The sequence below is a fragment of the Dreissena polymorpha genome, chromosome 1, assembly GCF_020536995.1.
Source record: "Dreissena polymorpha isolate Duluth1 chromosome 1, UMN_Dpol_1.0, whole genome shotgun sequence".
Classification (NCBI taxonomy): Eukaryota; Metazoa; Mollusca; class Bivalvia; order Myida; family Dreissenidae; genus Dreissena; species Dreissena polymorpha.
The window spans coordinates 143140246-143168077 of NC_068355.1; the positions used below are offsets into that span (position 1 = coordinate 143140246).

At 35.5% G+C, this 27832-nt stretch overlaps 1 protein-coding gene across 8 annotated transcripts in view; it reads right to left on the reverse strand.

Annotated features, from left to right (window-relative positions):
* LOC127853592 (NAD(+) hydrolase SARM1-like) overlaps positions 1 to 27832 on the reverse strand; it is a 54046-nt gene continuing 26214 nt past the window's right edge. The window contains exons 5-12 of one of the 8 annotated variants that reach the window (XM_052388305.1): positions 26893 to 27128; positions 21117 to 21161; positions 19844 to 19873; positions 15511 to 15637; positions 14847 to 15036; positions 14136 to 14257; positions 9103 to 9199; positions 4942 to 5088 (exon numbers count right to left, since the gene is read on the reverse strand). In XM_052388305.1, coding sequence (XP_052244265.1) covers positions 5077 to 5088; positions 9103 to 9199; positions 14136 to 14257; positions 14847 to 15036; positions 15511 to 15637; positions 19844 to 19873; positions 21117 to 21161; positions 26893 to 27128 — 859 coding nt within the window. In that variant the 3' untranslated portion in view covers positions 4942 to 5076. Of the gene's footprint in view, positions 5089 to 8935; positions 9200 to 14135; positions 14258 to 14846; positions 15037 to 15510; positions 15638 to 19843; positions 19874 to 21116; positions 21162 to 26892; positions 27129 to 27832 lie in introns of all 8 variants that reach the window. The other 7 variants (XM_052388269.1, XM_052388265.1, XM_052388259.1 and 4 more) reach the window with 7 other exon arrangements.

The following is a 27832-nucleotide window of genomic DNA, read 5'->3' on the forward strand; positions in this document are numbered from 1 at the left end:
TGAGGTTAACTTTTATGATGATTTTACAGGGTTTTTAACATACAAACATTTACAATAGAGTGAATAATAATACGTATGATTCAATAAAGGCTATATAACATTTATAAAAAGGTAGATATATTCAAAACAATTTAATGCAGTTAACAAAGGTAATTACATATCTACTTTTATGTATGGTTGTATAGTGTTAGTTTAATATTTTGTTAATAACATGTTTACATGGAAGTCAAACAATTTTCGATGCAGTCAAAAGACTCCAAAATATTCAGAATAATTTTATTGTAAAAACATAAATATGTTATATTTGAAAAAATATTACCCTTACAAATACCTCAAACCATCAGACAGTTCTTGGTTGTAGTGCATTTTCCTGATATCGGATAGGAGAGGTATTGTTTTATTCATACCATGTTCAGATTTACACTTAAAGTGTTGTCCCAGCTTTGCCTGTGCAGTACATTCAGACAAATCAGGGATGTAACTTTCCATTTTATGGAATAATAAATTTAAAAAAAGTCTCTTTATACGGACAGTCGGACACTCCCATGTAGGCTTAAATTGTCGTCCATGATTAAACTGAGCGACTGCACAGGTTAATCAAGGATGACACTTTAAGCACATGTATTAAGCCCAGTTTTCCCACATGGAACCTCAATAGTTTACAAGATCTGATTCATTGGTAATTTCTTCACAAACAATTTTGTGACATTCAAAATTAACTGAAAATTACATTGTTTGCTACTAAAATAGTATTATACTTGTTGGTTAACATACAACGTACTAGAAACCTATTGGTTTAAAGTCAAGTTATGCAGTTACTGATAGCATATTGTTGAATTTAGAGTCTCCAATGCTTCCTTCCCTTAATGGAACATACTGGAAATAAACTGTAACAAAATGACAGAACACTACACAAGACAAAAATGTTGCAAGTAAGTCAATACCTTTGCAGAGATATTTTATAAAAAATCCTGATAGAATTGTAGACTAGAAAATAAAATACAAAATATATATGCAATTCAGAATTTAACAAAATCTTACATCAAATACATTAAAATTTAATACCTTTATTTATGATAACGACGATAGTTGTAAAATAGAAAGTAAAATGTTGAGAAATAAGTTACATAAACTTCAAATCAATGAAAACAATACTAGTACTCAAACATCTAATGAGGGTAACTTAATATAAATGTGGATTTCATGTTTTACATTATCACAAAACAATACAACAAAGAAAACAATGATATTACCAGTAATTGATGATTTTTAAATGTACACTGTGTAATGAAATCTGAATTTAGTTTTACACTGAAGTAAACTGTAACACTAACACATGTAATATTCAGATAATTGTTACCGTCACTATTTTATTAACTATCTGTGCCTTTCATTAATTAGTATAATTTATAAGACAAAACCTATGTCGGTGCAATATCTTATTGGTAAACAAGAGGGCCTGAAAGGCCCAAAGTCGCTCACCTGAGATAACAAGATATTATTGGGACAAATCTTCTGACAAAGTTTCATGAAGATCGGAAAATAAATGTGGCCTCTAGAGTGTTAACAAGGTTTTACTATAGCCAAATAAAGAAAAATGCCCCGCCCCCTGGCGGCCATGTTTTTCAACCAAAGGGCATCATTTTTTAACTCTTCCAATATATTATATGAATCAATCTTCTGACCAAGTTTCATGAAGATCGGACAGTAAATGTGGCCTCTAGAGTGTTAACAAGATTTTACTATAGCCAAATATAGCCATATAAGGAAAAATGCCCCGCCCCTTGAAAGCCATGCTTTTCAAGCAAAGGTTACTATTTTCCAACACATCCAAAATATCATTGGGACAAATCTTCTGACCCAAGTTTCATGAAGATGGGAAAATAAAGGGGGCCTCTAGAGTGTTAACAAGGTTTTACTATAGCCATATAAGAAAAAATGCCCGCCCCCTGGCGGCCATGTTTTTCAACCAACCGGCATCATTTTCGAACTCTTCCAAGATATTATTGGGATGAATCTTCTAACCAAGTTTCATGAAGAATGGACAATAAATGTGGCCTCTAGAGTGTTAACAAGATTTTACTATAGCCATATAAGGCAAAATGCCACGCCCCTTGGCAGCCATGTTTTTCAAGCAAAGGTTACCATTTTTGAACTCATCCAAGATATCATTGGGAAAAACTCTTCTGAGCAAGTTTCATAAAGATTGGAAAATAAATGTGGACTCTAGAGTGTAATCAAGGTTTTACTATAGCCATATAAGGAAAAATGCCCCACCTCCTGGCAGCCATGTTTTTCAACCAACAGGCATAATTTTTGAACACGTGCAAGATATTATTAGGATGAATCTTCTGACCAAATTTCATGAAGATCAGACAATAAATGTGGCCTCTACAGTGTTAACAAGATTTTACTATAGGAAAAATGCCCTGCCCCTTGGCAGCCATGTTTTTCAAGCAAACGTAACCATTTTTGAACTCAACCGTCATATACAGATAACACATGTTCTTACCAAATTTCATGAAGATTGGACAAAAAATGTGACTTCTAGAGTGTTCACATGTTTTCACTATATATCCCAATGTGACCCAAATTCGACGATGTAACGGTTACATGAAGCAATATTTAGCAAATAATGAAAGAAATAATGAAATGTTTAATAGCACAAAATAATAATTGTAAACTCAGCTGTATTACTTTGAAATGATTCCAAGACAATAATCATCCATTTAATCAATACAAATAGAACATCGTCGAAGTTAGGTTTCGTCGAATTTAGGTTGCGGTAGGATACATATAGAGAAAAATGCCCCGCCCTATGGCGGCCATGTTTTTTCACCGATCTGGACCATTTTCGAACTCGTTCGAGCTATCAATATGTTTCCACCAAGTTTCATGATGATTGGGCAAAAAATTGTGACTTCTAGAGTGTTCACAAGGTTTCTCTATAGCCATATAAGGAATACTGCCCTGCCCCCTGGCGGCCATGTTTTTCAACGGACCGGAGCCATTTTTGAACTCAACCAACATATCATTTACACAAACATTTTGACGAAGTGACATGAAGATTTGGCATCAAATGTGACTTCTACAGTGTTCACAAGTTTTTTCTTTTTTTTGACCTTGTGACCTAGTTTTTGACCCAGCATGACTCAGTCGAGGTATCAATGGGACAAATGTTCTGACCAAGTTTCATGAAGATCGGACAATAAATGTGGCCTCTAGAGTGTTCACAAGGCAAAATGTTGACGACGCACGACGGACGACTGACAAAAGGCGATCACAAAAGCTCACCATGAGCACGTTGTGCTCAGGTGAGCTTAAAATAATATTGCTCAATGTCAATAGAAAAGACTAATCAGGAACAACACTTTCAGCTTTTATGGAAGTATCATCTTATCAAACATTCAGTTTGGGAGAACACTTTCGGATAACACAGGCTAATCTTGAACAACAATTTATTCATATGCATTATGCCTAATTTTCCCAGAAATAGTGCAAGATAATTTAAGATTCTTAACAAATCAATGGTGTAAATACCTGCAAATCTAACTTATTTCCTAAACAGTACTTGATAGATATAGGAGTTAAGCTGTATAACACCAAGTCAAAACTGAAAATGTTTGAGCAATAAATGTCTTACATATTTCAACAAAGACGTTAGCTCAGTCATACATCAAAGGTACTTGTGATGTATGTGCATATTTTTCTCTATTACCCAATACTTGCCAAACTACTTAACTAAACTTAGATAAATAATACTGCATCCAATAAAAAAACAAAACTTTCCAAGTCAGTCTCATGACACAATATAAGTGCCTGACTAAGAAAGTTCTTTATTATTTAATTTAGTTGATTTTTTTTAAATATAAAATCAATTAAATCCAAAGATAATGGGTAGTAATCAAGGTCATAAACATTTTAGTTAATGCAAACATATTCATTATATCAAAGGACCGGTTGAAATTCAGCAAAACATGGCCTCAACAAGAGCTCATATTTCAGAGCATATAAAAAGACTTGTTAGATTGTAGATATCAAACAGCCCACATTAAACACATACTTGTTCAATGCTCTATAATAAATAAAAACATTTATTTTTATTTTTCCATAAATGCTTCCCACTAATAGTGTAGCTTGACAACACATTTTTTATTTACCAAAAACATGAAACACTAAAGAAAGACACAATTATCTTTCTGTAACAAACTTACATTGAATCCTACGTTTTTGTCACCAACAATACTGATTGTTTATAATTTTGATTAAAAGGTATCTGATTGAAATGCATCATTTCCTCCATTGTCTGAATGATAACATAATTATTTGATTAAGATACCATATCAATAAACATACTTCCAATAAAAACACAAGACAACCTATTGAATCAATAACAAAATAGACATAGTAGTAATATAAGTAACAGAGGTTATCCAAACATTAAAATAATATCATTATAAATGATATGTCTAATGAACATAAATAATCAAGACTAATCATGCATTCAAAATAACATATTAAACTATATTTTCCTTGTAAACATAATTCAGTATACATATTAGTATGCATATTTCAGGCAATAATTGAGACAATGAGCCTTCATTTACAGAACAAACATCAAATACGAAGAACGTGCATGTTAAGAATTGAGATTTTAATGTTTGGAAAATAAATTAATTAAAAATACACAATAATTTGGCAAGTCAGGGTAAATTTTAAAAATTCACAACTTCACTGGCAATTTGGCATAACACATGCCCATAAAGAGAAGTAAAGAAGTGTCCCCAAAACACTCAATTGATTGACAAGTTCTTTTTTTTAAAATTCTTTTGAACTTTTATAAGTGACCTTTAGCCCTTGTTCTTTAAGTCTTAAACCTTTGCCCTGTCTTCTGCCACCTGATAATTTGGAACCAGGCTCAGTGATTCAATGTCAAGAAAGGGCACTTGGTGGACTTCTGACATCTGATTGGATGATTGCACAGAATGCATGGAGGTCAAAGGTCTTGCAGTCTCGCAGGTCGAATTTTCACCTTTGATGAACTTCTGAAGCTTGTCTATGCAAGCATCTTGATAATCATGGATCCACCTGGAGTAATATATTATACAATGTTATTTAAAGTATTAAATTACACATTGTGGGATGGTTATAATGTCCAATGGTAAGTTATGCTCATACATATTACACAAAAAGCAAATCTGTTTGGATTAGTTTTGTGTAAAAAATACATGTACAAATTCAAATGGAAACATGTTAGCAAAACCAGTAACTTTTTCTGCCAGTGAGTGATACAGTTACTACACACACAAATATATAAAGTCCTAAGATAAGAAAGTTATTTTAAAATTATGATAATAAAACATGTAATTAATCAGACATATAAACACACAAATTATTTGCACGTGAATATTTTATTCCAAAGTAAAATATCCTCTCAAATACGAGGTATTATAGAAAGATTATAAGAAGTATACAATAAGGTTTTTAACAGGGACAAAAATAGGAGTTTAAAACAAATCATGCAAAGCACACTTTCTATTGTGCATTTCTAAATTATGTGTTACCTGAATCTTGCATCTGACAGTTTATATTTGGCATTTCAACTATTGAGATAATTTTTAGTAAATAACTCTGTTTTTAAATTTATTAACAATTTGGAAAGTAATGAATAAATAGGGGTAACATCCAAAAAGTTATATTTCTTTTTTTCATTATCCCAACACAAGCCATGCAGTTACCAGAGGCTACACACACAGCAAGTAGTAATGATGTGCTCTTAACACAAGCCATGCAGTTACCAGAGGCTACACACACAGCAAGTAGTAATGATGTGCTCTTAAAACAAGCCATGCAGTTACCAGAGGCTACACACACAGCAAGTAGTAATGATGTGCTCTTAAAACAAGCCATGCAGTTACCAGAGGCTACACACACAGCAAGTAGTAATGATGTGCTCTTACCACAAGCCATGCAGTTACCAGAGGCTACACACACAGCAAGTAGTAATGATGTGCTCTTAACACAAGCCTTGCAGTTACCAGAGGCTACACACACAGCACGTAGTAATGATGTGCTCTTAAAACAAGCCATGCAGTTACCAGAGGCTACACACACAGCAAGTAGTAATGATGTGCTCTTAACACAAGCCTTGCAGTTACCAGAGGTTACACACACAGCAAGAAGTAATGAACTAATGATGTGCTCTTAACACAAGCCATGCAGTTACCAGAGGCTACACACACAGCACGTAGTAATGATGTGCTCTTAAAACAAGCCATGCAGTTACCAGAGGCTACACACACAGCAAGTAGTAATGATGTGCTCTTAACACAAGCCTTGCAGTTACCAGAGGCTACACACACAGCAAGTAGTAATGATGTGCTCTTAACACAAGCCTTGCAGTTACCAGAGGCTACACACACAGCAAGTAGTAATGATGTGCTCTTAACACAAGCCTTGCAGTTACCAGAGGCTACACACACATCAAGTAGTAATGATGTGCTCTTAACACAAGCCATGCAGTTACCAGAGGCTACACACACAGCACGTAGTAATGATGTGCTCTTAACACAAGCCATGCAGTTACCAGAGGCTACACACACAGCAAGTAGTAATGATGTGCTCTTAACACAAGCCATGCAGTTACCTGAGGCTACACACACAGCAAGTAGTAATGATGTGCTCTTAAAACAAGCCATGCAGTTACCAGAGGCTACACACACAGCAAGTAGTAATGATGTGCTCTTACCACAAGCCTTGCAGTTACCAGAGGCTTCACACACAGCACGTAGTAATGATGTGCTCTTAACACAAGCCTTGCAGTTACCAGAGGCTACACACACAGCACGTAGTAATGATGTGCTCTTAAAACAAGCCATGCAGTTACCAGAGGCTACACACACAGCAAGTAGTAATGATGTGCTCTTAACACAAGCCTTGCAGTTACCAGAGGCTACACACACAGCAAGTAGTAATGATGTGCTCTTAACACAAGCCATGCAGTAACTAGAGGCTACACACACAGCAAGTAGTAATGATGTGCTCTTAACACAAGCCATGCAGTTACCAGAGGCTACACACACAGCAAGTAGTAATGATGTGCTCTTAAAACAAGCCATGCAGTTACCAGAGGCTACACATACAGCAAGTAGTAATGATGTGCTCTTAACACAAGCCATGCAGTTACCAGAGGCTACACACACAGCAAGTAGTAATGATGTGCTCTTAACACAAGCCATGCAGTTACTATGTTCTACACACACCATGCAGTAAAGACGTGCTTTTCACATGATTGACAACAATCATTTTCATTTTTGTGCAGGATTTCTATGTAAAGAGATAGGTAACATAAACAAGATTTGAAGCAATGCAAACTGCTACCAAGTACCATTATGCGACCCCACCCGTGGGTAAAAATAACCAATGTAGCATCTTCATCAACATTTACTGTGATCCTTGAATAAAGGAAAGGGTCAGCAATCTTAATTCTCAATCATTAGATACCTTGGATATTACCAGTAATTATTTTTAGAGTATTAAATAGCAAACAAGTCAATGGCAACACATGAGATTGTTACATAATAAAAATCATAACAATCTTATATTATATCATTTTTATAATATAAAAAGGCATTATTTTTCAAAATAAAAGGGCCCTAGGCTGCTCTTATTATAATATGATAGAGATTAAACAAATGTTGATTCTATAAGAAACAATTGAAACGTTATCTGAAAAAAATGCATGCACTTTGGAGAATAATGTGACCTTTAGAGTGTTATCAAGCTTTTAGACTCGCATGACCAAGTTTTGAACTTTACCAAGATATTATAAGACAAATGTTCCGAGCCTTACCAAGTTCCTAATAACAAAAGGCTCAAAGTCGCTCACCTAAGATACAAGGAACAGACCTGCTCAGTGTAGTCCCAAGATATCATTAGAACAAATGTTCTGACCAAGTTTCATGACGAGCAAATTATAAATGTAACTTTTATGGTGCTAACAATGTTTCACTGTAGCCATACAAGGATATATTCCCGCCCACTGGCCCCAATGTTTTTCAACAGACCAGAACTATTTTTTAACTGATCCAAGATATAATTAAAACAAATGTTCTGACCAAGTTTCATAAAGACAAAACTATACATACCCCACGTGCTACATGTAAAGCGTCTTATCATCACGGATGAATGATTTCATTGTGAGCTAGCTCAGAATGTAGTCGAATGATCACACATACAATTTAACTAAAAATCTTAACTCATAACAGATAATTAAGTTTGAAAAGTGTTGCGTTAGAAAAGTCTCCAAGTGTATAATGTGTAGTTTGTTCAGAAACTTAACATAATTATACCAAAGTCCAATTGAATATCTGTAGCAACAGATGTTTAATTTTACCAAAAACTGACATTTTCAAGTACAACTAATATGGTCGATGAAACTTAAATACTGGTAACATTTTATCAGCATCAGAAAAGACCTTATACAAGGACTATCCTGAAAGTTCATTTACAGACTTCTATAAAATTGAAAACACTTATCATTTTAGATGAAATTTATCATACATTTATTTTAGCCTATACTTAATCGCTCTGTATGATGCTTACTGATGAAACCTAAGAGAAATTTCAAAAGATTTGATGGAGTTTTTGCATTTACTCTTAGAACTTTTTAAGTATGAAATACCTGGTATTTTTCAGTACAAGAGAAAGCATTTATTTTAATTAGAACAGATGCCATTTTAAAATGTACCAAGCTGATGTATGTGGACGGGAACTTAAAGGATCACACAAATAAGCAAAAGAAGGAGAATCTGCTAAAACCATTGTTACCAGGTTACCAATGTGCAATGCCAACATGCATAGTGCACAACATGACCAAGGCAATACATGTATACAACAGCAAAAGAAATAAATGGGTGACAAAATGGCAGCTCACATTCTACAATGCCAATATCACACATGTTACTCTATGGGAAAGAATCGCACCAAGCTTCCTATGATCGGGGCATCTTCAATGTTCCAATCAGACGGTACGGGCAAATCAAAGGTGCACTGAGGGTAAAGGTTTGGCTGGGAGCCTCGCTTTGTGGATTTATAGAGTACCTTTGGCTGGCACATTTTATCGGGAAGCATTTTGATCTGCCCTCGCAAAAAGCTCTCCAGTTTGTTAATACATGCATCCTGGTACTCATGCACCCATCTGAAATGCAATGAAGCTGGCCATGACCAACAAGCTTTAACTGAACTGGTTTTATATGAGCTCTGAAAACAGAGCTGAATGCTTGTGTATAAAGATTTGTCCCACATAAGCCTGTTGAGTCCACACTGGCTCATCAAGGCCAATAAGGGACAACTGTTCAAGGAAGTCTCTTCTTACTGAAAATCTGATTAGTCTATGTGGACAGGCTAATCTGGGGAAACACTTAACCCTTTGCATGCTGGGAAATTTGTTGTCTGCTAAAATGTCGTTTGCTAAATTTCTAAAATTAGCATTTTCATCGATTTTTTTTCAAAGAATACTATCAGAATAGCAAACAGTTTGAATCCTGATGAGACGCCACGTTTTGTGGCGTCTCATCTGAATCCAAAATGTCTGCAAAGGCCTTTAAAATTCGGTTCCAGCACTGAAAGGGTTAACACACTTGCATTAAGCCCTGTTGTCTCATCCAGATCTGACAAGTTTGGATTTTATAAACTGTTGAAAAGTCTTAATAGAAACATATTAAAAAATGTCTCTTATGTAAAATACATAAATGTTTACACGAGACTTTCTGGTTTATGGATACTCAAGCTCTGGTGAGAAAAATGATTATTTATGTATATGTATATTTATTTTTGAAATCCTACACATTATATCATCAATTGCATCAATCTAACATGAACAGCTACAAATATATGCTTTACACTCAGTATCAACTGTTTCATAAAATGCATGTGGGTAAAGTGTTGTCCCAGATTAGCCTGTGAAGTCCGCACAGTCTAATCAGGGACGACAATTTCCACCTAAATGGGATTTTTGATAAGTAGAGACTTCATTTAAACAAAAAATGTCATAAAAGCGGAAAGTGTCGTCCCTGATTAGCCTGAGCGAACTGCACAGGCTAATCTAGGACGACACTTTACGCACTTGCATTATGCCCAGTTTTCTCAGAACACTACTCAAATATGGCAAAGGTTGTAGTGTCATAATAACTGAACTCTTTCAGAACTATTTCTATGGTTGGCTGGTTTGGTTTTATGCAGCTTTTAGCATAAAGGTTATATCACAACAGGCAGACAAGCATTCAAATTTGATCCTGTAGATGTTTTATATATATAGGTATCGTTTTAGTCCAAGAGATTTTTAGAAATACATGCTTTCACTTTATTGAGTTAGTCAAAGAGATTTTTAAAAATACATGTTTTCACTTTTATCTGAATAATTGTTTGACAAATAATTTACTTCAAAGCCTAAAAATGCAAGTTCAAACCAAAACATGTTAGCTGATATGTTCAAATGTTGAGACAACTCCAACATCTGTTTAAACAAAGAAACTAGAGATTTAAGTCAATTTTTCAAATTTTTATAGAGAAATTAGCATACTTTGCAAATCTATATTATTTTTTTGGAAAACCAGCAAAAATGGTATCCACCACTCTTGACTTTTTACAAACATAAATTCTTGTCCTAGTTATATACAAATTGTTTGTTGAGTGGTCTGAAATATTGTTATTTAAGTCATACATTATGAAATTTAAAAAAAATCAAACTTTGTAGCATTTTAAATAAAGCAATATTCAAACTGTTATTTAAATAAAGCAAAAATAAACTGAAACATAAAAAAGTGAGTTAATTTAAAAAATTACTAATAGAAAGCAATACTGGTAAATTCGGTCAGATTGTGAGGTCAGCAATTAAAGCAAGACAATCATGAAGGCACCATGTCACTCATCTTTGTTTAAGAAATAATGGATTATCACTTGTGTTGAAAAGCTTTCCTTCCATTAACTCTTGTAAAAATTCACTTTCAATCGCCAAGTTTTGAACTTGGACTTCATTGTATTGAAGCAAATGTAAATTTGGGTAAACAATATGACTTCTAGAGTGTTAACTAACTTTTTATTCAATTCAAACAAGCGAACTAGTTTTTGACCTCTTTTTTTCTTCTTTTAATCTGTAATGGATATCGACATATAAAACAGTTGCACACAAAGATTAACCAGAATGTTCCAGGGTACGATGCAGAGTTGCAGAACTGGGTCAGTAAAATCTCACGATGAACTCGGACAAATGTGTCAAGTATCAATTAAATAAACACAGATATGGACATGTTGCATGTTAACCTGATCAAATTTCAAAAATACAAAAAAATAGCATACATACTGCTAAATTGCTTAATCAGTCACCTCACATAATGACAACAAAAGCATATGTGAAGCTAGACTTGAAGACCGGTAGAAGAAACATTGATATGTACATTTTATATGTTTGCATTTCTCAGAAGCAGACACCAACACCAAAATTAAGCTTAGACTATTTAGTTCATAGTCAAGCCATAAATGCATACAAATATGTAAATATATGAAACAAAACTACAATATACTATTGCCCCATTGGTATAATGTGGATTCATTTAATTGATATAACACAGTGTGGATTCATAACATCTCATATATTTACTGATTTTAAATGTTGTCTTCCTCCATATTGTCTGAAATAAGACTTTGGACAAAAACATTTGTTGAACATTTGAGAGGAACCTTAATATTCCAGAAAATATAGTTTTTGAAGAATAATCTTGGTTTGACAGTATATGCTATGCATTAAAGTGTATTATGTATTACATAGTTCACTGCTCTTCTCTGATGCTACAAGGGCAAAAACCTGATGTCATTAAAATAGCAAACTTATATCATTTTCTACAACAACATACCATACACACATGATGCCATTTAAGTAGCACACTTGTTTCATGTCCTGCAAGGACAAACATACCTGATTACATTGAAGTAGCACACTTGCCTCATGTCCTACAAGGACACACATACCTGATTCCATTGAAGTAGCACACTTGTCTCGTGTCCTACAAGGACACACATACCTGATCCCATTGAAGAAGCACACTTGTCTCATGTCCTACAAGGACAGACATACATGATGCCATTGAAGTAGCACACTTGTCTCATGTCCTACAAGGACACACATACCTGATTCCATTGAAGAGGCACACTTGTCTCATGTCCTACAAGGACACACATACCTGATGCGATTGAAGTAGCACATTTGTTTCATGTCCTACAAGGACATACATACCTGATTCCATTGAAGAAGCACACTTGTCTCATGTCCTACAAGGACACACATACCTGATGCGATTGAAGTAGCACATTTGTTTCATGTCCTACAAGGACACACATACCTGATGCCATCGAAGTAGCACACTAGTCTTATGTCCTACAAGGACATACATACCTGAAGCCATTGAAGGAGCACACTTGTCTCATGTCCTACAAGAACATACATACCTGATGCCATTAAAGTAGCACACTTGTCTCATGTCCTACAAGGACACACATACCTGATGCCATCGAAGTAGCACACTTGTCTCATGTCCTACAAGGACACATATACCTGATGCCATTGAAGTAGCACACTTGTCTCATGTCCTACAAGGACACACATACCTGATTCCATTAAAGAAGCACACTTGTCTCATGTCCTACAAGGACACACATACCTGATACCATTGAAGTAGCACACTTGTTTCATGTCTTACAAAGGCATACATACCTGATGCCATTGAAGAAGCACACTCGTCTCATGTCCTACAAGGACACACATACCTGATTCCATTGAAGAAGCACACTTGTCTCATGTCCTACAAGGACCTACATACCTGATGCCATTTAAGTAGCAAACTTGTCTCATGTCCTACAAGGACAAACATACCCGATGCCATTTAAGTAGCACACTTGTCTCATGTTCTACAAGGACACACATACCTGATGCAATTGAAGTAGCACATTTGTCTCATGTCCTACATGAACACATACCTGATGCCATTGAAGTAGCACACTTGTCTCATGTCCTACAAGTACATACATACCTGATGCCATTTAAGTAGCACACTTGTCTCCTGTTCTACAAAAACATACATACCTAATGCCTTTTAAGTAGCACACTTGTCTCATTTCCTTCAAGGACATACACACATGATGCCATTTAAGTAGCACACTTGTCTCATGTCCTACATGGACACACACACATGATGCCATTTAAGTAGCACACTTGTCTCATGTCCTACAAGGACATACATACCTGATGCCATTAAAGTAGCACACTTGTCTCATGAACATACAAACCTGATGCCATTAAGTAGAACACTTGTCTCATGTCCTACATGAACACACATACATGATGCCATTAAAGTAGCATACTTGTCTCATGTCCTACAAGGACACACATACCTGATTCCATTATAATAGCATAATTGTCTCATGTCCTACAAGGACATACATATATGATGCCATTGAAGTAGCACACTTGTCTCATGTCTTACAAGGACATACATACCTGATGCCATTCAAGTAGCACACTTGTCTCATGTCCTACAAGGACATACATACCAGATGCTATTGAAGAAGCACACTTGTCACATGTCCTACAAGGACACACATACCTGATTCCATTGAAAAAGCACACTTGCCTCATGTCCTACAAGGACACACATACCTGATTCCATTGAAGTAGCACACTTGTCTCATGTCCTACAAGGACAGACATACCTGATGCGATTGAAGTAGCACACTTGTCTCATGTCCTACAAGGACATTCATACCCGATGCCATTTAAGTAGCACACTTGTCTCATGTCCTACATGAACACACATACCTGATGCCATTGAAGTAGCACCCTTGTCTCATGTCCAACAAGGACATACATACCTGATGCCATTTAAGTAGCACACTTGTCTCATGTCCTACAAGGACATACATACCTGATGTCATTTAAGTAGCAAACTTGTCTCATGTCCTACAAGGACATAAATACCTGATGTCATTGAAGTAGCAAACTTGTCTCAAGTCCTACAAGGACAGACATACCTGATGCCATTGAAGTAGCAAACTTGTCTCAAGTCCTACAAGGACAGACATACCTGATGCCATTGAAGTAGCAAACTTGTCTCATGTCCTCCGGAAGCTGCTCTGGTTCTGGCCATTCACAGTTGTCCAGTATTGGGATGATATTACATTGGTTATTCAAGGCTGTCACTATCTCCTGAAATAAGCAATACATGTACATTGTGCTCCATTCTGAACCTAAAGCTGGTGCTTATACACTTCAACAATTTGTATAAGATATTTGTTTCATCCTTTACAAAACTTATCAGATTATTCAGTTTTATTACCACTTACTAAATCACGTGTGTACATGATAATGGCGATGACACTGGATTACATGCACAACTACATATTGCTATGTTACAACATCCTTTGGTTGGGTTTCCCCACTGTTTAGTACTGTAATTATCCTCTGAATCCATTATATGTAAAAACACTTAATCATGAACAATACATAAAATAATAATAAAGAGAGGATATTTGTTGGATTTGGTGGAAAATCAATTTTTCTATGATCACGAGTGAATTAAAATCGACATTCCACCAAATCCAACAAATTTTGTTTTTATTCAGTTTTATTTCAATGATATTTCTCTATAAACCACCGAAAAGTAAAAAATAAAACATTTTATTTTTTTCTGTTTCTTTTTCAAAAGTAATCAAACAAACCTTCCTTAAAATATTCTACCATTCATCAAAGAGTGCAATCCTCAGCAGAGCACATATAGCTTGCCCTGACTGTATACCTTGTGAACCCAGTCTGTTCTGTCAAAGTCATTGACACAACGGTCCAAGGCGTTGCTTGTAAGTACAAGCAGGAAGTGCTTGGCCAACTTGATATTCAACAGCAGGTTCTCATCAAACTTTCCTGCCCTCAGCCGATCAATGTCAAGGAATACAGAGAAACCTCGAAGCTGCAGGTGGACCTTCAAAAGGCTGGCAAAAGCAAGAAATGTATCAATGTGTCTATGCAAAACCATTTTCAGTATATGCTGAAGTCATTATATATCCTATAATATTGCCAGTATTATCAAACAATTGAAATCTATATATCATACTCTGATGGAACACTTCAAGACACACCTTTTACTTTGGTTCTTAATTGAACTGTTCAAACATTAAGTTGTACAAACACATAGAATCCAGATTTTAGGTTTTAATGATTTTTATAACCATAGAAACCATGTTTTTGTCCAAGTAAAAAATGACCTAATGTGCAAAATCCCCACATGGCCCTCTATCAACAAACCAAGTTTTGTCAACCTACCTAAAGTATTTTCTGAGTAATTGCAGGAATCAGATTCAGACTGAAATACCAAATCAAGGGCCAACGGAAGGACAGGAGATAAACCTTTAGTGTCGTCCATTACATGAACAAACAAACACATACAAAGCAAATAGACAAAAAACCTTGCGAGTTGGGAACCAGTAGAGCGTCTGTAGCTGATGAACACATCAACCATCCGAGGACAGACTGACAAACTTGCCCCACAGTCAATGCTTGGCCGTGTCACAAGTGCCCCCACACCTGGTAAATCTGAAAGTAATATCACACAGCTTCCTGATCAACAACAGAAAACAGATTTCAGGTAGTTTATGGTTCATAAAAGTAAAATAAAATATGCATTTAAAATAAGCATAATTGTGAAGTCTTTGAATTAATTAAAGCAATTGAACAAATATAAGTTTTAATATATTTGTACCTTCCATAAATTCTCAAAGCTTTAATTTTTACAAATTACTAGCTTTTAGGAAAAAAAGTTATTTGCATTCTAGGATAAAATCAATCTGTTCAGTGTCACTTAGGCAAATATCAGTGAGAACTATTCACATTTAGCTGATTGACATGTTTAAATAAATAAAGCGGCAATATCCTCGTACTTTGTAGATGAATTTAGCTGATCATTGACCCAAAATGTTTTTAAAAAAACTTTGATGTTTATCAGATGAAAACGGTATGAGCAGCAAAAGCTTAATAGGCTAAAGTTAAGTTCAAAATTGACTACAAGGCCCATAACCCGGACTGCGATTTGGCAAGATACGCATGCCTGTGAACCATTCAGTTGACAGCTAGGTATTCTTTCCTTCTTGGGAAAAGTTAGGTTGAAGAAGGGTGAGCTGAAATTCTATGGCCTGAATGGACAAGTACGTCCAAAACTCATGAAGCCGCATATCTACTAGTTAACCATATGCCACATTGACATCATAATTTAAGTGGTACATTTTCATATTTGTACTTATATTTGGACAGGACAAGATCACGTTGCATTTTCACCTGTGTACAAAGCTAGGCACTAAGCAGAGCATAAACGAAAAGCGACCTTAACCCTTTCCCACTCAGAAGCAAAGTGAAAATAGCTATGTGCAAACAGCATAAAACCTGCTGTTTGCTGCTCATCCTTAACTTAGGGTTGGAAATACAGCCTTTAAAACTTGAATATAGTAAGAAAAGTCCTTAATTATAATTAACCTTCTAAGGGATCACAAATGCGTCAAAGTAGGTATCTAAGTGGTAATGGGTTAAAAGCACAATAAAGCACTTATCAGTGGTCAGAGACCTTAAAGCACAACAAAGCACTAATCAGTGGTCAGAGACCTTAAAGCACAACAAAGCACTAATCAGTGGTCAGAGACATTACAGCACAATAAAGCACTAATCAGTGGTCAGACAAGACAAGATAACAAACCAGGAATCATTTAAAAAGTTGTTACACTGTATAGGGTATGCACACTATGCATCATCACTGATTTCAAAGTTTTGTCTGATTCTGCAGACTATGCCAGTTTGACCTCTGTACAAAACATGCTTTAAAAGACTGTTTCATCACAAAAGAAACGCACAAGAAGTGGAGGCAACATATAGACATGATACAATAACAATATGAGGATTTACAAACAATTGTTACAAAATTAAAGACCACATTAAAATTGGTAGAAAATCATTTCTGTTGTTATTTAAATGTAAAGTCAGTAAATATAATCAAAGCTCTGACGGCACTGAATTTGTTCGCTGTTGTATAATCTTAGATGCAACTCAGTTTTTAAAATTATGTTATAGCTTTTTATATCGCAAGTTTAAAATGATCACAACCCATTCACATTTATAAAGAGTGTGTCTTAAAACACAGGTGTGTTGGTTTTTTTCCAAATCATTGATACAGCTAATCAGTGTGCACATGCTAATCTTATTTGACATGCATAAAGCCCTGTTTCCCAGAAAGCAGCCAATATGTACAGATTTCAATGATAAACTCTAGGCTGGCCAATGAGGCTGTGAGCTAAAGCTCACAAATAATAAATAATGAAAGCAAGGTATATTGTCAAAAGCACAAAAAAGAACATAGATAAACATAAACAATGTGTTTTTTGCTCTACAAAAATTAACCAAGAGGGCCATGACAGCCCTTAAGCTTTAACATGTGTTCACAGACATTGAAGACTTTACTTGGATTGGCCCAGATTCAAAAATGGCCTTCATGTAGTAGAGATAAACATTCTGACCAAGTTTTATCAAGACTTAGTCATAAATGTGGACTCTGTTGTTCCTATGATTGAACCTAGTGGCCTAGGATTTTAACAGACATGACCAAGAATTAAACTAAGCTCAGATATTGTCAAGGTATATCCATTCTGACCAAGTTTCATCTAGATTTAGTCATAACTGTTACATCAAGAGTGATAACAAGATGTGTTTGTGAAACACAATGTCCCCCTATATGATGTTTGACCTTGTAGGATGACCTTGACCTTGACCCTTTACCACTCGAAATGTGCAGCTCCTTGAGATACACACACATTTCAAATAAAAAATTGCTAGCTTCAATATTGCAGAAGTGACATTACATGCGCAATTTTGACCCATATATTTGACCTTGAAGGATGACCTTGACCTTTCACCACTCAAAATGTGCAGCTCCATGAGATACACATGCATGCCAAATATCAAGTTGCTATCTTCAATATCGCAAAAGTATTCATAAAATAAGCGATTTGGGCCACATATATTTGACCTCTGACCTTGAAGAATGACCTTGACCTTGACCTTTCACCACTCAAAATGTGCAGCTCCATGAGATACACATGCATGCCAAATATCAAGTTGCTATCTTCAATATCGCAAAAGTATTCATAAAATAAGCGATTTGGGCCACATATATTTGACCTCTGACCTTGAAGGATAACCTTGACCTTTCACCACTCAAAATGTGCAGCTCCATGAGATACACATGCATGCCAAATATCAAGTTGCTATCTTCAATATTGCAAAAGTATTCATAAAATGAGCGATTTTGGCCACATATATTTGACCTCTGACCTTGAAGGATGACCTTGACCTTTACCTTTCACCACTCAAAATGTGCAGCTTCGTGAGATACACATGCATGCCAAATATGAAGTTGCTATCTTCAATATAGCAAAAGTTATTGCAAAATGTTAAAGTTGGCGCAAACAGACAGACAGACAGACAGACAGACAGACAGACAGACAGACAGACCAACCAACCAACCAACCAACCAACCAACCAACCAACCAACAGACAGGACAAAAACAATATGTCCCCCACTACTAGTGGGGAACATAAAAAGGTGACCTACTTTAAGAACATACATGACTCAGATTAGAACTTAGAACAGATAAACATTCTGACCAAATTTCATTGAGATTCAGTCATAAACTTGGCCTCTGGATTGGTAACAAGGTCGTCTTTAAGATTTGACTTATGACCTTGTTTTTGGACACACATGACCCAAAATTAAATTCAACCTGGACATTGTAAAGAATGAACAATATGACCAAGTTTCATCCAGTAAGAGACATCAATATGGTCACTAGGGTGGTTACAAGGTTTTCATAAATGTTAACCTGCTGCCCTTGTTTTTTTGCCTTTGTGACCAAGATTCAAAGTCAAGCTAAATATTGTCTAGGTAAACATTCTGTTTTATCACAATTGAGTCAAATGTGGCCCCTTGAGTAGTTACAAGGTGTTTCTATGATTTGACCAGGTGACCTAGTTTTTAAAAAGGAAATGATACAGTTGATTAGATATTCTTATGACAAACATTGTGACCAAGTTTCATCAATATTGGATGACAAGTGTGGCCACTGGAGTGTTAAAGACCTGAAACATAACAATGTACACCAAACAATGCAGTATGCCGGACATATGGTGAATCATAATAGCTCACTGTGAGCTAACAAAAACAAAATTAATAATAGAAGTCCAAACTTGTGACAAAAATGAAATCGTTATAAAAAATGGTTTCACACAATAGCCTAAGTGAAACATGTATAAAAGTAATTTATATTATACATCGTGGTAATTTACAAGCAGGTGCTATTATTTGTTGCAACAAATCATGCTACACACTTTGCATAACAGTATCCAATCGTAAGTGCAATAGAAGATTAAGAAAAGCTTCTAAATTTTCAAACACCTGTATTTTTGTCTCTAAATATTTTGACACCTGCTTTTTTAAAAATGTTTTTACATCTTTATTTTGGACGCGAAAAAAATTGATTATTTTCTACAGTCCAAAAACTTTGAATAAACACCGAACTAACAAATTAAAAAGTGTAGTATACAGATAACTGCCATTATGTGACTGAACTATTATAAAATAAATCCAAAAATGAAAACATATCTCAAAATAAGCTTAATAAGTTGAATATTATTTAGTAAAAAGCATGCGCTAGCTAAATAAGAAACAAATAACAAAACAATAAAATGTTAAATCAGGCAAACCTGGTGGATGATCAAACAGCAGCCTCTGACCTATGGTTGATGTTCAAAAAACAAATGTCTGACCGGACCATGTGGCCATTGCTTTCAATATTTACATTTTAATGTGACTGACACTTAACCCTTGACATAAATTTTAACTACTAGTAATACACTTGTGCAACAAAAAATCATGAGACATAATGATATGCACTATTAACATCGTGTTACTTTATTATGCTAATTTTCAAAGAAACTTTAATTATTCTACTAATTAAAACTAATATATGATGTAAGACTAAGCGTTTTATTATACTTGGGTATATCTGCTTCATTTACAGTTTATAATGGAATAATGCGAATTTAAATAAAAGCATAATTGCTAAATGAGAACCATGAAAGTCCAAAGTCAGGGTACAAATATACATAATTATAAAAAAAAACTAATACATTGGTAAAAACATTTTTTAGGTATGTGGTGCCAAAAGTGTAGGTAAGCCCCCGTTCTGACAGAGCTGGGACTTAACGACGATCATCCCGATCAAGCCACGATATGAAAAAGGTTTGATCGGGACTGATCGGAGTCTAAATCGAGCAATTTGGCAAATTATGGTCTTCATTTCAACCGTACTATGATGCCCCTATATATATACACGGAATATTGTTGGCTACAATCTCTCTACGTTTGTTTTGAGCATGTTCAAAATAAGCGTGTTGAGAGCGTAGAGCTTTCGATCATGAAGACTCTACTGCGATCATACTGCGCTTATGAAGACTCCACTACGTTTCTCCTGCGTTTTGTCACGATCGACCACGCTTTGATCGTAGTAGAAGCGGCGTCTATGTGTGAACGTGGGGTAAGCTACACTTGTGTGTAGTGAGTTATTTCAACATTTTAGATTATAATGGACAAGAATGAGATTCCAAGATGCATGACTCAAAACACGAACAAACAATGATCCGAGCACCATAACATGGCAATTTACTTAATGATGCACAGTTAATTGTTGCAATTATAGGAACTCATCTTTGGCCGCACCCATTTAAAGGTCCAACAAGTGAACATGCTCCAGAGAGACAATAATATTATAATCATTTAATAAATTTCAACTCAAAAAATAATATATATTGGCTTTAAGATTTGAGTGGTAAGTATTTTAAAGTTGTGAAAATCTGTAAAACTTAAAGAAAATCAATACAAAAATGTCCATAACCAAGCGAGTAAGTTGTGCACATTGTCAAACTGCAAGAGAGATGGTATGGCCCTGTATTTATAAATCTCCAAATGTCTACTTACTCGTCGAAGCAGGCAACACATCAGTATCCAACAACATTGGCAACCCTAAAACGCACATGCCAGGCTATATTACATATCAAAAACACAAAGAACTTGCAAGCTCTTGTTAAAAACTTAAAATCAAGGCTAAATCTGTCAACCATTTCCACTGCAATTGAATTCTAAACATACATTATGTACCAGATCCATCACAGCTTTCAATGGCTCTGTATATCTGCAACTGTGTACTGTTTTTCTTTAGTTTAAACCTATTTATTTCAGCTAGATTGCATTTAAAGTATTTACTTCTTATTTTAAATGCTCTGGAGTTCATATCCTGTGCCTAGAACCAGTACTTGGCATCTTTGGGGTAGTTCTTAAGAACACTCCTTGTCGCTAGGACACCATATCCATTACACAAAGGCGACTGGTTGTGTATATTGTTACATTTTTAATTACAAATATATAGAATTTGTATGATAAATTTAAACAAGGGCTGTTTGTAAAACATGCATGCCCCCCATATGGGCTGTCAGTTGTAGTGGCAGCCATTGTGTGAATACGTTTTTTGGCACTGTGACCTTGACCTTTGACCTAGTGACCTGAAAATCAATAGGGGTCATCTGCGAGTCATGATCAATGTACCTATGAAGTTTCATGATCCTTGGCGTAAGCTTTCTTGAGTTATCATCCGGAAACCATTTTACTGTGTCAAGTCACCGTGACCTTGACCTTTGACCTAGTGACCTGAAAGTCAATAGGGGTCATCTGCAAGTCATGATCAATGTACCTATGAAGTTTCATGATCCTAGGCGTAAGAGTTCTTGAGTTATCGTCCGGAAACCATTTTTCTAAGTTGAGTGACCGTGACCTTGACCTTTGACCTAGTGACCTGAAAATCAATAGGGGTCATCTGCGAGTCATGATCAATGTACCTATGAAGTTTTATGATCCTAGGCATAAGCGTTCTTGAGTTATCATCCAGAAACCATTTTACTATTTCGGGTCACTGTGACCTTGACCTTTGACCTAGTGACCTGAAAATCAATAGGGGTCATCTGCGAGTCATGATTAATGTACCCATGAAGTTTCATGATTATAGGCATAAGCGTTCTTGAGTTATCATCCGGAAACCATTTTACTATTTCGGGTCACCGTGACCGACCGACATGTGCAAAACAATATACCCCCTCTTCTTCGAAGGGGGGCATAAAAATGCTTTTCTAATGGGCAGTAGATTAACAAAAGCACCGCATAACGGGTGCCACGCTCAGCTGCGGGTGCAGTTTTGAATAAATGAAAGCTTGTCAGAATTTATTTTTGTGTGTGTAGAGGTCACAGTGACCTTGACCTTTGACCTAGTGACCCAAAATGGGTGTGGCATGTAGAACTAATCAAGGTGCAGCTACATATGAAGTTTCAAAGTTGTAGGTTGAAGCACTTTGATTTTCGAGCCAAAGTTCAAAACTTTGACAAAATGTTAAGGTTTTAGCACGACGCGGACGACACGACAACCGACACGACACGACGAGCTGGCTTTGACAATACCTTGGGTTTTCTCCAAAAACAGCTGTGCTAAAAAACACATTTAACTATACGGACAGACTCAATGCATTTTATATGACTGTCTAATACATTAGATATCAAAATTATTAGTACAGAAAAACAAATACACAATGTTTACTATATTAAGATAGCATTAACTATTAACTTGATGTACTAAATGATTTTACTTTAACCCTCACCCACTCAAAAGCAAAATCTAAGGGTTGGAAATGAAGCCTTTAAAACTTGAATCTAGTAAGAAAGGTCTTCAATTGAATATAACTTTCTAAGAGACTACAAACACGTCAAAATAAGTATCTAAGTGGGAAAGGGTTAAGGAGAAAACCTTTGGATTCTCACTATCCATGGAGCAACAAATGTCAGTATGCAAAGATACGAATGCTCAATAATTATCATCCCATAATGCTTTTTGAGCCAATGAAATTTGGAAAAAAAATCTCAAAAGTAAAGAAAAACTGCTACAGAATAGTTTAAATGTGACAGACAGGCATTCATATTTAGCGATAGATGCAATTCAAGACAACAGACACTTAGCAAGGTAATGGATGTTTTGTGAAAAGTTAAATCTGTTTAGCATTTAGTCAAACTAATATACTTTACAAACATTCTAGTGTTTTTCAAATTAAACACACAAATATATGCGAGATGTAGATATACATTAGAAAGGATTGTGCAGTTCACAGAGGTATAAACAAACAGATGCAGATATAATGCAAGCACCACCGTGTCAGGTTTATGCCAGATTTATATGTACGCAGAGATGTCCCATAGAATTGGAGAAAGACAAATTTACAACAAAGCAATCCCTTGTTTTTATTTAGCTATGAAAATGCCCAAAACAATTTGAACATAGATTTTATGAAAACAGTGACCCCGCGTTTATCCGGACACGTCCGTTCCAGCAGAAATTTCCGGATTAATGAATCTTTCGGATTATCAAACCAGTTCCGTTTCAAGAGTTAAATATTTACCTTATGACATAAACCTTATGTTTATGTACATTTACATACTTATTTTGCATCAAGAATTAAATTTTCTTGTTACGCAGACATTTATTTAGTTAAAAAAATCAAATGTTGTTAAACAATGTAAATACAAAAACGTGTAACCGAATTTTAGTATATGTACATGTACACACATGGCGTTAAGCATTGTGTATGTTACAATCACACATTTAAGCGATGAAAGCTAAGTATTGAGTTGATATTTGGTTGCTGTATACACTTTCCATGAGGACTGCATGTATCTCGTGTGATACTGCTGCAGTGAAAAGACGTTGCCATGGGTGGAAGCTGTAAGCGGGTGGCGCCACAGAGTTACAAATCATGGGTGTTGAAGGCAAATGAAAATAAAATATAAAACTGCGATACTGTTTTTAATATCTTTATTTATAACCCGTCTCATACAAAAGAATGTTGAAATTATTAAAATAGCGACATGTAACGTTTGATGCGTTTTAAATGGATTGCTTTAATAATCCTAGCACAACTTTTCACGCACGATGACTGTTCGATTGTAATCAGCTTCTTAATTGGTCACACGTTCAGCTCATTAAAGACATTAAAGAAAATCATTGTGTCATTTAAGATGCATTGTGTAATGCGGACATCAATTTAAGTTTAAAGTGGGAATCAGATCATGTTTAGTCACGCCTATTAGCTATCACGCCTAAACACAATAATATTTCACGCCTCTGTGATCGGGCTTTTGTTTAAAGGACGAGTTGGCGATTAAGCCTAAAACAACAATACTTCACGCCTCGGTGATTGCGCTTTTGTTCATACGGTGGGTGGGCGATTAAGCCCCCATGTTTGGAAGCATCCGGATTAATGAGATATAATTACAGCTAAATACACATATCGGTGTCGCGAAATCTACGTCCAGATCCGCAACGCAGATTCCGAACTTAACAGGGCAAAATACTGCGTATTAAGTCCGTTCCCCTTGACTTTCATCTGGATTGCGAGATTTCTGGACTATCGAGATCCGGATAAACGGGGTCACTGTATCATCAGCATACCTTTAAAAATATATTAGGTGCAAAAATCATAGTGTTACTAGTATAACTATAAACATGCAGCATTCAAGAATCTAAGTCAACCTCATGTTCATTTGTTTTATTCATAAAATTTTATTTGAAGATACAACATTTTCATTTCTACGGCAATGGGAAATCTCTGTTGTTCCCAATCCAATAAAATAAAAACGTTACGCTGTTCAAGCTATTTAAGATACCCTAAAACAGAAGAAATACAGCATTAATGTCCAGCGTGCAAAGGATTTAGATCAACTATCAATACAAAGTGATTAATGAAAATGGCAATTTCAAAAGATAAAATGTTGAAATAGATTCATTTATACCATTCATTTGTTTTGAATATTTAAGTCGCGTTCTGAGGAAACTGGGCATAATGCATGTGCGTAAAGCGTTGTCCCAGATTACTGCACAGGCTAATCACGAACTGCACGGGCTAATCACGGACTAGACTTTACGCTTTTATGGTATTTTTAGTTTCAAGGTAGTCGCTCCTTACCAAAAATCAAGTTTATACGGAAAGTCTCGTCCCTGATTAGCCTGTGCAAACTGCACAGGCTAATCTGGGATGACACTTTACTCACATGCATTAAGCCCAGTTTTCTCAAAATGCGGCTCATTTAATTATCTTTCATTTCATTTTGATAGTTTACTTTAAGGTCAAAACAAATGTATCAGTTGTTGGACAGACTTTGGCCACAAAATTTGGACCGAGTGAGTGAATTTTTATTGTCATTTATTCCATTTTCAATATTATCATAGAGAAGCACACAATGCAGAATAAAAAACATTTAAACTACTGTACATGCACGGAAAATGTCGCATTTAAACTTTATATATTTCCAATAATGTCCTACTTATACAACATATCGGGCCAAGTATTTCGTCCTTGTCTGTTGGTTGTGATTGTTAAAATACAAAATATTTGTCATAAAATATCATTATAGACTTCAGCAAAATTACCGCAGTCATTGAATAATATCAGAAAATCAAGGCTGATTTCTCTTAAGTTAATGATGAGGTTCAGAAAGTTTGGAGAGCATAAATAATTAAAAAGCCATATTTTGAAAATTTCAAGGTCTTTAAAAGCGTAGTGTGATTTGGCTGGTAACACGTAGTTAACTTGGCTCCCATTTAGGCTTATACACATAATCAGAAGGTCAGGTGACAATTAGAAGACAACTGCTTGAGCTGAAAAGCGAAACCAAAAAGCTTGGCCAGACTGACAGACAGTGCGGAACTATTTGCAACCCTCAGGAGGTATAAATGCCCATTCTTTTAAAGGTTAGGTTAGGTGCAATTGGAAAGTGTGGTTAAAATATAAAAAATAATTTTTATGCTTTTCAGTTTCAGCAAATCTGACTAACATCTGATCAATTTGTTAAGGCCTCACTGATAATTTGTTTAAAGAATGTTATAAGAAAATTTCATATTAATTATTTAAGAAAATCAATTATTTATGTTTCGAGGCACCCATGCATCCAAGACACATATCTTTTGACATTGTTAGAGAGGATCTGTTTCACCTAAACATCATCTGTACATACTTAATACTTGAGCTGAGATTCTGCCAATGTTTAAGCAGATCCACCTATCAATTGTAGAGGGTTTGATCCACAAAATTTAAGGAAGTATATATTTAACAGTGGAAAAAATGACCATTATTTCAGCCATTCCTTTACGGCAATATGTTCAACACCTGCGCGAGTTTCAGCAAAATGCAAAATGCAAATAAAAGAGGAGTTGAGTACAAAAACCTTTAAGAATGTCAGTACAGATAGACAAGTGCCATGATAAATGCCCCCCAGTTTGTGGGGGACATACATATCAGTTGTGTTCTGAGAAAACTGGGCATAATGCATGTGCGTAAAGTGTCATCCTAATCAGGGACGGCACTTTCCACTTTTATGACATTGTTCGTTTAAATGAAGTCTCTTCTTAGCAAAAATCCAATTTATGCGGAAAGTGTCGTCCCTGATTAGCCTGTGCGGACTGCACAGGCTAATCTGGGACGACACTTTACGCACATGCATTAACCCCCAGTTTTCTCAGAACACGACACATTTGATAGTTGAATATGATAAATTTTGAAAAACATGAGATCATAATAGCACTTTTGACAAAGAAGTATCTCTTTTTGCACTAGACTAAACAAAGGTGTAAAATTGCTCCACTTCCAAGCTCTTTGATACCTACCACTGAGATGGCCCATGATGATTCTACGGTGGATGCCGTTATCGATGCCACACACTGACTTCAACTCCTCCTCCGTTGTTGTCGACAACAGCGTACGATCCATACCGCTACGCAGCATCGTGTAAGCGTACTGAGAGAGATCAGGAAGGATGCTCATCAACCAGGGGTCGATCTTCGTAGGATCACATGAGGAGTAGTCAGCTGTGATCTTCAGATTGACTAGCTCCCGTTGAAATCTAGGAGTCAAACAAATACAATTAATGATTTAAAATAATTGCTTAAAAAGAGAAGACGAAAAATCACAAAACCTGTCCGATTCTCAAATATGGGAGCCAACTGGTCAGTTTTAACATTTTGTCATTTTAACTTTAAGGACAGACATTTTTATTAAGGTTTACAGAGATCAGAACTATGTTTAACATTGTATGACAGAGGACACGACTGAAAAGGGCAAATTTGTGAATTGTTTAAAGACACAGAAATAAGCCTGAGATTTTGATGATCATCCAGCAAGTTTTACTCAGAAATATATCTATGAAGTACCATCTGATGAAAACCATTAGGAACAGAAAGCGGAAATGAAATTGGTCTACCGCGAGACTGAAGGACATGGCAAAACCATTGTGAGGCATAATTTGCCTTTGAGGTCATGCTGATCGATGTCTCAAAAAGCTCATTTACAAACCTTATCCTCACTGAAATCATTACGTTTTGACATACCGTCAACTGGTGTATAAATAATTTGTCCTCCTTTTTAAATTAATTGATTAAAGAAAACTACATTGTTTTAGTTTTAGTATTTGTTTATACTAATTTAGTTTTTTTATGACATTCAGGGACATTAAAAAACTAAGGACCACTTGATGATGTTACACAACAAACATATAAGCTTTTACCCTTTTGGTTTTAGAGAAGTTTTTTAACATTTTATTTTTTTTAT